The sequence below is a fragment of the Buteo buteo genome, chromosome 16, assembly GCF_964188355.1.
Source record: "Buteo buteo chromosome 16, bButBut1.hap1.1, whole genome shotgun sequence".
NCBI lineage: Eukaryota > Metazoa > Chordata > Aves > Accipitriformes > Accipitridae > Buteo > Buteo buteo.
Genome location: NC_134186.1, coordinates 464844 through 478267, shown reverse-complemented (window position 1 = coordinate 478267; position 13424 = coordinate 464844). Strand labels below are relative to the sequence as shown.

At 52.4% G+C, this 13424-nt stretch overlaps 1 protein-coding gene across 1 annotated transcript; it reads right to left on the bottom strand.

Moving 5' to 3' along the window:
- Nucleotides 1-8353: 8353 nt before the first annotated feature.
- POU3F1 (POU class 3 homeobox 1) lies at nt 8354-9950 on the bottom strand. Its single transcript, XM_075048689.1, has one exon. It carries the CDS (start codon nt 9948-9950, stop codon nt 8826-8828), a length of 1125 nt encoding a protein of 374 aa, XP_074904790.1. The 3' UTR covers nt 8354-8825.
- Nucleotides 9951-13424: the final 3474 nt, after the last annotated feature.

Here is a 13424-nt window from a genome sequence, read left to right as displayed (position 1 = left end):
TCCTGCTGCTAGCTGCGGGCTCCCGCCTCTGCCCTGCGTTGCCGCCTGTCACAGGCTGCTTGGGGACAGAGCCAGGCTGACCCCCCACCTCCTGGGGAGGATCCAAACGGGCCGGCAGCAACATCGGACCAGGCAAATGCCCTGACACAGGCACATGCCTGTGCCAACTGCTCCTTGCCCCGCTCAGCTCTGCCAGCCCTCGCTGTGCCCCAGCACTCCTAGCTCCCCCCAGACCTCGCACTGGAGGTGACCTACAGAGAGGGAGCACGCTGGATGACAAATACGTTCAGCAAAGTATCACCGAGTGCTTTGTTTTTGCCATCTACACTAGAAAGAAACGGCTGAAAATGAATAGCGACAGGAAAGCAAATGCAAGGCAAGTGTCAGGGTGCATATACCAATTGTGCAACCCATTAGCCTGTCGTGCTGCAGAACCCTGGCTCACAAACCCCACAAAGATCTGCCTATTTGTCTTTCACTTTAAAAGCATATTTAGGGCAAACACACCCTGAGACAAGCAAAAGCATCTCAGTGACTTTGGGGACAGTTTCAGGTTTTTCATTTCTGGTGAGTGTAGCCATTTTCTGGGTTGCAGCAGCAGATATCACTGGCTGCACCTTTAGCAGAGGCAAGGAGATGGGGACGCTGCTCAGCAGGTGAGACAGCACTGCTGCTTGGCCCTGCACTGATCTTCACCACCCAGGGGCTGAAAAGTCCCTGGTGCCATTCAAGCAGCAGAACAATCCAGCAACCAGTAAGGCTAAGGAAGTGAGAGCCAATAGTGGGATGCTTCCAAAGCTGAGAAAGCTCTTTTCTTCGATACACCAGTAAGAGGCTTGTTGAAGAAAGACTGTCACAGACTTGCTGCAGTCAGAAGTGGCAAGCTCTGCTACTGATGAGCTAAGTTGTTATATATTCTCATTTGAAAATAAAATTGCATGTTGCTGCTGAGAGTAAATGAAGTAATTTCAGGAAAACAAAGAGCTAAGAATCGTCCTATCAGGAGCAAATACCCTTTGTGTCACAACCATCTTATGAGCGAGAGCGTGATTTTCACACATACCTGAGAGAACTACAGGACAGAATGAATCCAGCACTGCAACTGCCTGCTGCTTTTTGCTTGCCCATATTTGCTGAAGAGTCAGCATCCTTCATGCCGAAGTTTGGCTGACAAGCATGCTGCTCAGCCTGCTTCTCATGGGGCTCAGCAAACCCCTCGTTTCCTCCAACTAGACGGCTGCAGATGACTCCAGGTCCATTCTCTGAAGTGATAATGTTTAAAGAAAGAAAAAAAAAAAACCCAGGCCCTGTGGTGATTTGTAGCCTGAACCACAAGATACAAGGCTTTTCTGTGATGATGGGTTTGTTAGATCGCTCCCACGCCTGTTGCAATTCTGCACCTTTTAACAGGTCCATCAGGCTTCTCCCTCACTGCTGCAGGGGCTGGCAGCTGCAGGGGCTGAGGCACAGCGGATCAGACCCCTGAACCTCACCGCTCGAGCAGATCCTGCGACTCTCTGCTGCGCGAGTACATGGACTCATTCAGGAGAACACTGTGGGGGATGACAAGGGAAGCAACATGCGAGGTCAGGTTTGGCAACAGTTTTCATCCCTTTGCTCCTGAATAATGCTCTGACACCATGCTAAGGCATGAGAAAAGACGTGTGATTAAAACTGTTCTGAGCACTAAGCATTCGCCAGCTCCTGGCACTTCGAGCTCTGCAGAGGACAAGAAGGCATAAGGGGGCACAGACCTTGGTCCTGAAGAAGAGAAATTCAAAGTTGCAACCCGACGCTCACCTGGCTGGGAGAGAGGGTAGGGGACGAAGGGCCAGCCACCACGGCACGTCGGTGCTCCTCCAGACAGCTTAGCCAGATACAGGCCACAGGCAATATAAGTAAAAATAACACTGTGCTGATGCAAGTTGGCTGGGACCTGGAGAGACGGCACTCAGCTGTGCTTGTCATCACGATCTGGAGCTCCACGGGGCTCCTGGGCTGACGGACACCATTTCAGCAGTGGGTGATGCCCTTCCACAGCACTTATCCTCAAAACACACAGCCAGCCTGTCCTGCTCTCCACAGCCCTGGGGCAGCAGGGTCAGGAACACTTTGCCCAGACCAGGAAAATACCCATATACAGACTAGTGAGAGAGGGGGAAGCAGGAGAGCAGCTCTACAGTACAGCTCTGCCCGCACTGCACCTCAGAGTCCAGCACATGGAAATCTTCTTTCCACTGGAGCTACCGAGTAAGCTGCCTTCAAACCCACACTATTCACACACCTCACCAGGGAGCTTCTTACACTGCTGTAGCTCTTTTTGCTGAGGTCCTCTCAGCACTCCATAGAAATTAATCCTTGCAACTTAAGGAAAGATTTATTACATCACTTCATGAGAAGTAAAAACACTGGGAAAAAAACCCCCAAAACATTTCTCATAGTCCTCAGGGAAAATAACAGGAGATCTGCGAGTAAAATCCAGGAGCTCCGATACTGTTTTAGAGGAAGGTCTCCATTGCAGCAAATCTGATAACTGCCCTTCTGTACTACAGTTCTCTCACTGCTCACACTTCTGTTGGTTTATTTGAAAAGCCACCACTTCTTTTGTCTGTAACCGGGTTAGTCTTAAACATGACTGAAAAAACTTCTCCAATTTAAAACTAATTATATATTTTTTAAAAAATAATACATAAACACATCTGATGCAACAGCCTGACTCTTTAAAAACCAATCCTGCAAATGACTGCAAAAAGATGCAAACATGTAAATCAAATTCATTACCCAGAGTTTTGGCTAGCTACAAATTTAAGATCCAGCATAATCTCAAAGTCACACAGCCTCCAGGGTGAGTGAGAGGTACTAATACACACTGAGCTCCAGGTAATGAAAAACCACAGGACAAATTTCCACAGGAAAAAACCCCAAACCTACAGTGAAATGAAAAAATGCCCATTGGTTTTCTCATACCTTGTATTGATCCCCTAGTGAGGAACAGGCACTTCCACGGAGCATCTGACAACTCTGGTGCATATACGTGACATCTGCAAGAAGACTTTTGTGCATTTGTTCATTCATTTAGTTTCAAGGCACTCAGCTGTTATGGGTACAGCTCCTGAGACAGGGAGCTGAGCAGCTTAAGCTAGCCATCCGCCTTTCTTAAACATGTTGACAGAAAAGCCAGCTTGGAAACATTACGAAAGAAATACTGTTCTTTGGTTGTGGTGAGTGCTGTCCATTTTGGCCCTAGAGCAGCTGTTGCAAGAATTAAAAAGCAGGAAGACTTGGAAGAATGATAATCTGGCAAAATGATCAAAAGCGGATTGCCCTCTGTGGAGCTGCAAGAAGTCAATGTGCCCACAAGGAAACACAACTGGGTGCTGGAGGTGTTGCACAGATGTTTTTATCGGGCAGAACACTCCAAAAGAAAGGTGGCAAAGAGGAAAATAAATAAAAAACATCTTTAAAGTTTGGGACTGACAGCATTCTCCTCTGCAGCAAGCGCTTTCAGCAGTGCATGAGCCAGGGCACCTCTGTAACTAAAACAGCTTTGCAAGGCTTGCAAGAAATAACACTCATTTTGACCAACACCAAAAATAATGTGGTATCAGGGAACATGAAATATTCATAAAGTCTGATCTAACATGAACATTGTATCTTCTATACAGTATCATATGCTTTAACGCTGCCTTTGCAACCTTTTAATTCCCATGCACAGCATGGTAGGTTACACGGAGAAGCCTGGTCTTACTAGTTCAAATTGAAACTAGGGGGAACTTTCATGGGTAGAGTTTACATGAATCACAAAGGAAAACACCTGATTAAGTGCAGTTGGCTGCATTTCTACTTCTGTGCTCAGGTGAGAGCTGTGTGTGCACACATGCACAGTTACACTCATCAACAAATAACAAGTGGGAGAGATGCTGAATGCCCATAAATCAGCTCTGCAAAGCGCAGTGGGAGTTCACATGAAAGACTTAACGAGCTCCTTCTCTGTGTTTTTCCTATATATGCACCTACATATAAAACAGAGGGATGACGCTGATCAGAGCCCACATCATATTCACTGGTGTAAGCCTGGAGAAATCCTGCTCTTTGGAGTTGCCCATTTCAGGAGGGTCTGTTGGGCCAGGTCTCTCTAAGCAGCGATACAAATCTTAGCGAGACCAGACACTTTCTTTCGTCTATGGACATCTAGCATTTTAAAACAAAACCACAACAGCCCCCACCACATCTCAGCTTTCTCCTGCCCCTGCCTGGAGCCGATCTGCTCCCAGAGCAGCAGGAGGGCAGCCCGTCCGCCTGCATCCCCGCTGCAGGCAGGGCACGCCGGCAAGAGCCACGGCAGGCTGCGCTCCTGGCCTGAACACATGCGACAAGCTACAAGCACCGGCTTGGAGTATGTTGGCCAGGATATGCTGGCTGTAAACAACCCAACTGTAAGAAACAATACAAGGCAGCGAGGGAGAAGCAATTCCACAGCTGTGGGCTTCTGCCCTGCGGGCACAACCCAAGCCTGTTTCCAATACCTGTGAAATAATGCTGAACTTTCCCCGGGCTGATCCAGCTCCAACCAAACAACGGTAGCATTAGCATAAAATTAAAATATATGCAAACAACATTAGCACAGAATTAAAATAGATGCTCAACCAGACGGTGCTGAAATCTTTCCTTGTGGGAGAGAGACGGAGCAGGGATGGGCAGAATTAAGAACAAGATTCCAAGGTGTTAACACTGATGCTCCAAATTTACATTAAAAGAGATTACAGCGTTTCTGCTGCTGCTTTAGCTAGTTAGGGGACGGTTTGCATTGCCGGTGCTTTGCTGGGATCAGGCTCCGAGTGGACAACAGTTAGCAGAAGAGACCAGATTCTGCTGAAAGCGTTAAGATGAATACGGCATCAATAATTATGTGTGACTGTGCCTAGCAAGGCAAACTGCTGTGCTGTACTCACTTCTGCAGTTGTTATAGAGCAAGTGCTCCCTGCTCTTGCAAGTGGCAGGAGTAATATTCTAAGACAAGAAATCTGGAAAGAAAGTTGGATACTGGGACACCACAACCTTTCCCTAAGCACACAGGAAAGCAACCATCTACCTTTTTAAAAATAAACGGAAGAAAAAAGTAAGCGAAACTCTGCTGAATATAGTCTGCCTTACAGAAAACAGCAATTTCCTAGGATTGCTGATAACCGATAAGACAACAGCATTTGGAAAGCGCAGCTGCCCTCCCGAGTACCTGGAGAGCACAGGCAGGCTGCTCTGCTCCCAGCAAGGATGCAGCACAGAGAAGGCACAGCCCAGCCTTGTGCCTTTCTGCGAGCACGAGGGTAGGGCTCAGCTCTCGTCAGGGACACGTTTCCCTCATGCCAACTGCCCCAGCTGGCCAGAGACCCCATCGCCACTATGTCACCTCACCTGACCTGCCCGAGATGTGACTCCATGCTTCACCGGCCGGGGCCAGCCTCTCTGGACCGCGCACACGGGACCTGGTGTGCGCAAGGCAAACAGGTCAGCCCCAGCCGCTCTGACGGCGGGTGGCACGCTGGAGGAGGGTGCCTGTCCCAAGCGTGGCGAGCGCAGCCCGATGCTATCAAGGGACTAACCACAGCCCAAATGCAAGTGCAAAAGTGACGATGCGCTGAAGAGCATCTGCTTGGGCCGCGCGCTGCCCAACAGCAGAGAGCCCCTGCAGCTCCCTCTGTCCTTGGGTTACAAGGAAGGATTTTGCATCAGCGCAGACCTAAACCTCTCTAATACTGGTAATGCGCATAACTCCTTCTCCTTATCTACACTTCCTACTTTGCATATTCTACTATTTACTGTGTGCATTGTTCAATAACTATTTGTACATCTTCTGTTCTTTACCAACATCACAGTCCTACCTTTGTGTGCTTTACTCCTGATGTAGCAGTATGAGCTCATACTTTCACTTTAGTGAGAAACCACCACCACCAAAAAGGAAAAAAAAATAAATAATCAAGTCTCCCTCTGGTAATTGCTATTTAATCCTTGACCAAGAAAACTAACAAGTTCTAAGAGAGGCGAACCTTTGGGCCATTTGATTTTTAGAACAGCTGAGCACTGCGGCACTGCAGAAATAAGAAATATAAAGTGTATTTTATTATTGCTGCTCAACATCATGAAAGAGCTAATGCAGTGGGGCTGCCAGCGCCTTATACAATCTGACAAACCGAACAACCCAAGGGTGCTCGTCCTCCCCAGCACTCACAGCACATCTCATCCATTATGAGAACGCAATGTGAAAACTGACCCTTCCCTTCTAAGTATCAATATAAATACTGTTTGCCAGCCAGGTTAGTTCAGAATGAAGAGGCTACTGAAATCACTCCTGGTATAGAAAAGCAGTACAATTAATCATTCAATGCAAACAAGAGTTTGTTTTCTTTAATAAATAAAAAATAAACCCTCTTTTGTTCACTTCTGATTTTTTTTCTTCTTCCCTTAAAGCCTGGCTATGACACGGAAATTCTTAAGTAACGGCTGCAGAGTTACAGCATTACCAAACATTAAACACAATGGTACATGTGTGTGAAACACAAAAGAATAGCCAAGGAAAGATTTTCAGAGTTGAAAATCAATTTAAATGCTTTCATGATACATGGACTCAAACCCTTGAATCATCATACTCCTTTACTTTTTTACTGGAGTGTATCACCTAAGCTACTGCATATGCTCAGCTATTTAGAAATCAGTAAATATTCAGTAAATACAGCAAAACTTTTGGAATTCAGGATCTCAACAACAGCCCTACAATTCTGTGCCTTTCTATAAAAACCAGTCTCACTATAAAAAAGGAAGCTAAGTCTGTAACAAAAGCTGACAAAACATACAATGCACATGGAATTCTTTAAGTGAGACTTCTTATTATGCTCTGCATGCCAAGGAAAGTTATTAATACACTAAACTGCACTATTTACTAGCTTTTTTGTACCACAAAGTGAACCATTTCTTTACATACTTATGAGCATCAAACATAGTATTTAGTGAACTAACTGCTCAAAGTGACTTTATTTTAAATTCTCAAAAACCAGTTTACTAGAATTTTGAATGAGAACTTAATAGTTTTGTATTAGCTGATGTAGAACAGCTACAGTTTACGAGACATTGCGAATGTAATTTATATTATCTATTGCAAATGCATTGTTGCTTAGACAAGTACTACACACACCCCCACAGGCACAAATTGCAACAAAATCAAACCACAGTGACGAATTTTCATGTATAAATTTTCAAGTGAAAGTTACATTTAATATGTTAAAGATTTATATATAGATAGATATATATAAAAAAATTATTATATACGAATTCCTATGCAGGATGCAGTGCTATCACTAGAAAATTCCTTTTAAGCCTGCTGTTTTCACAGCATGTAATTTGTAGCAAGAGTCAAGTAGGGGAACTAGCAAGTGCCAGATGTTCCAGAACACTGGCAAGTTCTCTGCCAAATAAAAAGAAAGAATTTGGTGCTTTACCGCCAGATTTTGACCAAGTATTTCATCAGTGCAAGAGCTCTGTATAGGTAGGTACATGTTTCAAAAGTTCTCCCAACACACTACCGCAGGAATCAAAGGACCTGCAAAGGCAAACACAATCCTCGCGTGCGACTTTTCTTGATATTTGCTGAAAGAGAAGAGGTTTAAAGTGAAGACGCGAGCTGATTTTTTTCTAGGAGTAGAGAACGCAATAACTAAGTTTTCAGCCTTTCGTGGCATGACCACAAAACATTAGGGCACGAAACCACGAAAGGGAAAACTGGTGAGATCAGAAAAACCGAGCGTGGTTCGAGTGGAAAGAAGGGATCTTCTGAGCTACCCTAGCCGTACTCTATCGCCTCTGCGGTAAGCGGGAAGTTAAAGTCACGTTTGGAACGGCTTCTGCTCGCCCCGCAGAAAGTTACGCCGAGCTCGGCAAAGCACCGGAGCACCGCAGACCCCGAGCCCCCCCGCTTCGCCAGCGCTCCGCGTGCCGAAGCGCGGTGCCCGGCCACCCCCACGCGTGCCGCCCGGCCACGAGTGCCTCAGCGCGGCCAAGTTCAGCCCAAGCGCAGCTAACGGGACGGGCGGGCAGGCGCCGCCGAGCCCCGCTCCCGCCAACCGCGCGGCTACCGGGGAAGGGGGCGGCGGCGGGAGGGCGAGGTCCGGCAGGGGCACGGCGGTCTCGCCGGGGGGACGGACGGACGGACGGACGGACGGACGGGACTCGGCGGGGCCCCGGGAACGAAGCGCCGCGGCCAAGCGAGCCCCGGCCCCGGCCCCGGGGCTCCTCCGGCCGCCGGGCTCCCCCGGCCCGGCCCGCGCCCGGCGGCCCGCAAAGACGACACGAGACCGGTTCCTGGGTAAATGGTTTATGTAAGTAATAAAATATTTACTATAACATAAATAGAAACGTACCCTCGCAGTCTACATTGGTTTTGCAATAAAGATACAAACAAAAACCGAAACCCAAGGGGATGGACCGGACCGAACCCACCAACGGGAGGGAGAGAGCTCCGCGCGCGGTTAGCAAATAAATAGAAACGGGCCGGGAAATGGCATCGAAGCGTCCGCCGGGCCGGGCCGGGCCGGGCCGGGCCGGGGGCGCGAGGAAGGGAATAAATTAGAGATCGCAAACCTTTGGCTACTGCTGCTGCGGCCGCGAGCGGCTCCGGCGCGCAGGGCGCCCGTGGCGGGCGAATAAATACAGCGCGGGGCGCGGAGCGGGCGCGGAGCGGGCGCGGCCGGGCCAGTCTGAGGAATAAATTAAAGCGCGTCTCCCGCCGCCCGCGCCCGCTCCGCCGCCGCCGGGGCCGCGGCGGCGGGGCCGGGCAGTCACTGCACGGCGCCGGGCAGCGCGTGGTGCAGCGGCGACGTGTCCGCCTGTGCGTAAACGTCCTCCATGGGCGGGTGCGGGACCCCGGCCGGCGTCATGCGCTTCTCCTTCTGCCGCCGGTTGCAGAACCAGACCCGCACCACCTCCTTCTCCAGCTGCAGGGAGTCCGCCAGGGAGGTGATCTCGTGCGCCGAGGGCTTGGGGCACTTGAGGAAGTGGTTCTCCAGGGCGCCCTTGACGCCCACCTCGATGGAGGTGCGCTTCTTGCGCTTCCGGCCCTGCGCCGCGATCTTGTCCAGGTTGGTGGGGCTGCCCGTGCTGGAGTCCGTCTCCTCCAGCCACTTGTTGAGCAGCGGCTTCAGCTTGCACATGTTCTTGAAGCTCAGCTGCAGCGCCTCGAACCGGCAGATGGTCGTCTGCGAGAAGACGTTCCCGTAGAGGGTGCCCAGCGCCAGCCCCACGTCGGCCTGCGTGAAGCCCAGCTTGATCCGCCGCTGCTTGAACTGCTTGGCGAACTGCTCCAGGTCGTCGGAGCTGGGCGCGTCCTCGTCCGACGGCTCGGGCGGCCCCAGCGGCGGCGGCGAGGCCGCCAGCTCGTGGGCGCCCGCCTCCTCGGCGCCCAGCGGGTCGCGCAGCCCGTGGTGCAGCGCGGGCGCCGGCGGGCCCAGCATCCCGTTGAGGCCCGCGTAGGGCTGCGCGTAGAGCAGCGGCTGCCCCGACGGCGGCGACATGGGCGGCAGGTGGTGCGCGCCGCCCTGCGCCCAGCCGCCCGCCGCGCCGCCCGCCGCCGGCTGGTGCACCAGGTGCGGGCGGTGGTGGAAGGCGGCGGCGGCGGCGGCGGACAGCTCCTCGCGGGGCCCCGGCGGGCCGCCCTTGGCGTGCTCGGCGGGCGGGAGGTGCGCGCCCCCGCCGCCCCCGCCGCTGCCCCAGTCCGTGCCGGCGCTGGGCAGCCACTGGTGGTGCGCCAGCCCGACGGCGTGCCCGGCGGCGGGGGCCAGCCCCTGCAGGTACTCGTGGTGCATCATCTTCTGCACCTCGCGGTACGTGGTGCCCTGGTGCAGCCGGTCCCCGTCGGGGTGCATCAGCGCGGCGCTGCGCGGCAGGTACTGCGCCGTGGCGGCCATGGCCGTCTGCGCCGCGCCGCGCCGCGCCGCGCTTTAGAGCCGCGCGCCGGGGCGCCGGGCCGCCGCGCGGCCGGCCCCGCCCCCGCGCCCCATTGGCCCGCCCGCCGCCGCCGGCGGCCCGCGCCGCTCCGCCATAGGGCGCCGCCGGCGCGGGGCGCCGCCCCGCCGCTCCCCGCCGCCATTGGCCGGCGGCGGCCGGCCGCCGCCGACGGATTGGCCGGCGGAGGCGCTCGGCGGGGGAGCCCGCGTTGCGCCCGCCGCCGGGGCGGCCGCCGATTGGAGGAGCCCCGTTCATTCATGCCGAGCTGCGAGCGGCCACATGGGCCGGCCGCGAGCGCGGAGGCGCGGGGCCGGGGCGCCGGCGGGCTCGGGGGCACGTGCCTCGGCGCGGCGGGCGGCCCCGACGGCCCGGCCCGGCCCGGCCCGGCCCGCTGCCGTGCAGCACCGGCGGCGCGGCCCCACGGTGCCGCGCCGGCACGGCACGGCACGGCACGGCACGGCACGGCCGGGCACGGCAGCGGTGGCGCCGACGGCAGGGCGCGGAGCCTAGCAGTGCCGGTGGCACGGCACGGCAGCGCCCGGCACTGGCGGCCCGGCACGATCCAGACCGCGGTGCTCAGGAGCCTGCCCAACGGTGCCGGGCTCTGCCCCGCGGTGTTGGCGCCTGGCAGACCCGCCCGGCACCGGGCAGGTCTCTGTCCCCTCTGCCCTGTGGTTCTGGGCTGCTGCAAAGCAGGTGGGGATCGCGGCCTCCTGCAGCTGCTGTGCAGGGGTAGCCCCTGGCCCTTAGCCAGTGAACCCTGTAGTAATCAAGAGCTTCTCAGACACTGAAAGCCCTGATTTTCCTTTCCGTTAAAACTCGGCCCCTGACTCGGCCCCTGGGCCCTGGAAAGGTGGGAGCCCCTTCCTGACTACCCCGTAGGATAAAGCACCGAGGGCCAAGAAACGAGGATCTGAGATCGTTTGGGCGTCACGGGAAATGTGGGTCTTGGAAGCAGCCTCAGAGGCAAGTCTCTGAGCCGGTTTGAGGGTTGGCACAGGATAAAGGGTGGAGGAGTTTGTGGGAAAAGACAATGGCAACAAGCAACGGACGTGTCTGGCAGTGCTGGGAGAGGGGCAAGGGACACCTTAATTAACCCAGCTCCAGACTTCATTTGGGGCTTGAGGCCCAAGGTGAATCAGGATGGGCACCAGGAACATTAATCACTTCTGAAAATTAATCTTCGCCTCTGTGCTCCCATTTGTAAAATGGGAGCAGAGACAGTGACCTTTGCCAAGGGCTTGGGTGAACAATGAACCATCGGATCAATATGTGTACGAGTGTAACATGTCAATGGCCGCGCACAGATGCCCTGCTCTCTCCCAGTAGAGAGGAGACGCCTGGGCAGGGCGGCCGTCCGCTGTTAAGGACATTAACTGCTGCCTCCCAAAAGGCTTTTCCTGAGAAGGTGTGCCACATCCCTTCCCTCTGTGTTGAAGGCACTTTGCCATTTCAGTGCACCAAAGCACCGATTTGGACTTGGGTGACTCCAGCCCTACCTGCTGCCACTACGGCACCAACAGACAGAAAAGCCAAGGTTGGCTTCTGGGCTTGGGGGGACCGAGCAGGGCTGCTGCAACACCCGATGCCAGGGAGTTTTCAGGACAGTGCGCTGGCCAGTGTGGACCCCTCCTTGCACCGCCCATCTCGTGCCGGTGTGGTGACGGCCCTGCAGGTTGTGACGAACCAAGCCCCTGGTGCCGCGGGGTGGCAGGGCGAAGGTGCTGCCTGTGCCCACCGAGGTGCCCGCCCTGTGATCACTCCAATCTGGTGCACACCCGACCCCTCTCCTGGTTCTCCCAGCCCCTGGAGCTGCTGGTTGGGTGGGATCACGCCAGGCTGGAACGGTCCCTCTCCTCCTCCAGGCTTGCAGCGGGCCAGGTGACAACACCCAACCCAGCAGGAAGAGCTCCTGCCCTGTAACAGCCGAGGGCCAAACCCTCAGCAACAGGATCAGCGCCTGCCCATTGCAAGGGCTCAGGCATCACGGCAGGGGACTGGGGAGCTGCCGGCCCTTGTTTTGCTGAATCACAGAACGAACAGCTGCACGAGTGACATACCTTGCTGCTGGCAGGCTCAGTTCTGCACTGTCCTTGCCAAAACTGACAAGTTTAGGATTGAATGTGTGCATTTTTGGCTGTGGAATGATGTGTAATTGGTTCCTTTCACTGAACCCAGTATCTCTTTTCAGGTATACAGCCCTAGAAAGAGGCTGGACTTTGCAGGAGAGATGGGTTTCATAGATCATGGAGCGTATTTCATTAGGAGAATAATGGTCTCCTTTTTTTTTCCTGAGGAATCCTTTGCAAACACTGCATACTTTGTAATGAATATAACCCTTTCAGATGATTCAGTGACATGCTGTAAAATATCATACTTGGTTAAGCATCTTCTGTTTGTTTTTTTTTTTTTCCCTGACCTAGACTTGCATTCATGTCAAGTCTCCATGATACAGTGCCATAATATTCAAATTTTTGGTAGCCAATTGCTTTTGATATTTATATCCATTTTTAAGGGAATCACAATGAATAAATGTGCCCAGCTCTAACTTTATGCAAAATAAGCTGTGTGTAAATCAGTAAATCATTAATAGAAATGAATAATTGCCAAAGGCTGAGGACTGGATCACATTTCAAACTTTTATCTGTTTATGTATTTCAGAAGTCACCGAAGGAGAAAACACAGTGTATGTGATAACTTAGGTCCCCATCACACACCATTTATGCCGTAGTATTGGTTTATACTTGATCAAATGATCTTTTCAAACCAAGGCATTGTGCACAGATTGTGCTCTGGGCTTGTTTTGCTTAATAAAACTTTATTTTAAAGACTGGAAACAGCAAAGAATAGAGGAAGATCAGAAGTTCCCGTTTAACACCCTCCTCAGCAACTCCAACTCCAGAAGTGAGAGCCAGGTGGCAAAGTATCTCTTTTGTAAAACAACATGAAGGAAGTAAAAGCAAAGGACAGTGCTGACCCTAAGTAAGGTGGACAGGAAGGGTTAGGATATGTCCCTATAAGCATTAACTTCAAGAGTCGGACGTGCATATTTGTGTTGCTGGTGTCCCTGTCTCCATTGAGGTGTGCTACTGAGGAAGTGTGCTGTTTGAAAGACACTGTCAATATTTTAGTATGTTGAAAATTACTTTTCTTTTTTTTAAATTATTTTTATTATATGTATTATTATTATTACATAGCTTTTCCAGAGCCATATCATTCAGCAAATCCCTGTAGGAGGGCATCCAGTTTTCCTAGCAAAAGCTAGTTCCTTCATTATGCCTTACCAGGAATATTGGCATGCAGTCCACTCCATCTTCAAGGAATAAACAACCCCATGGGCAATGTTCGATATGATTCATTCTCTGTGTGGCTGTGACAGCATCAAAACCTGCCTAATGCAGCTGGATCTGAGACTGATGGGAGGACTGAAATAA

Coding starts and splice junctions, on each gene's coding strand:
- POU3F1 (XM_075048689.1), bottom strand. CDS start 9,950: ATGGCCGCCACGGCGCAGTACCTGCCGCGCAGCGCCGCGCTGATGCAC.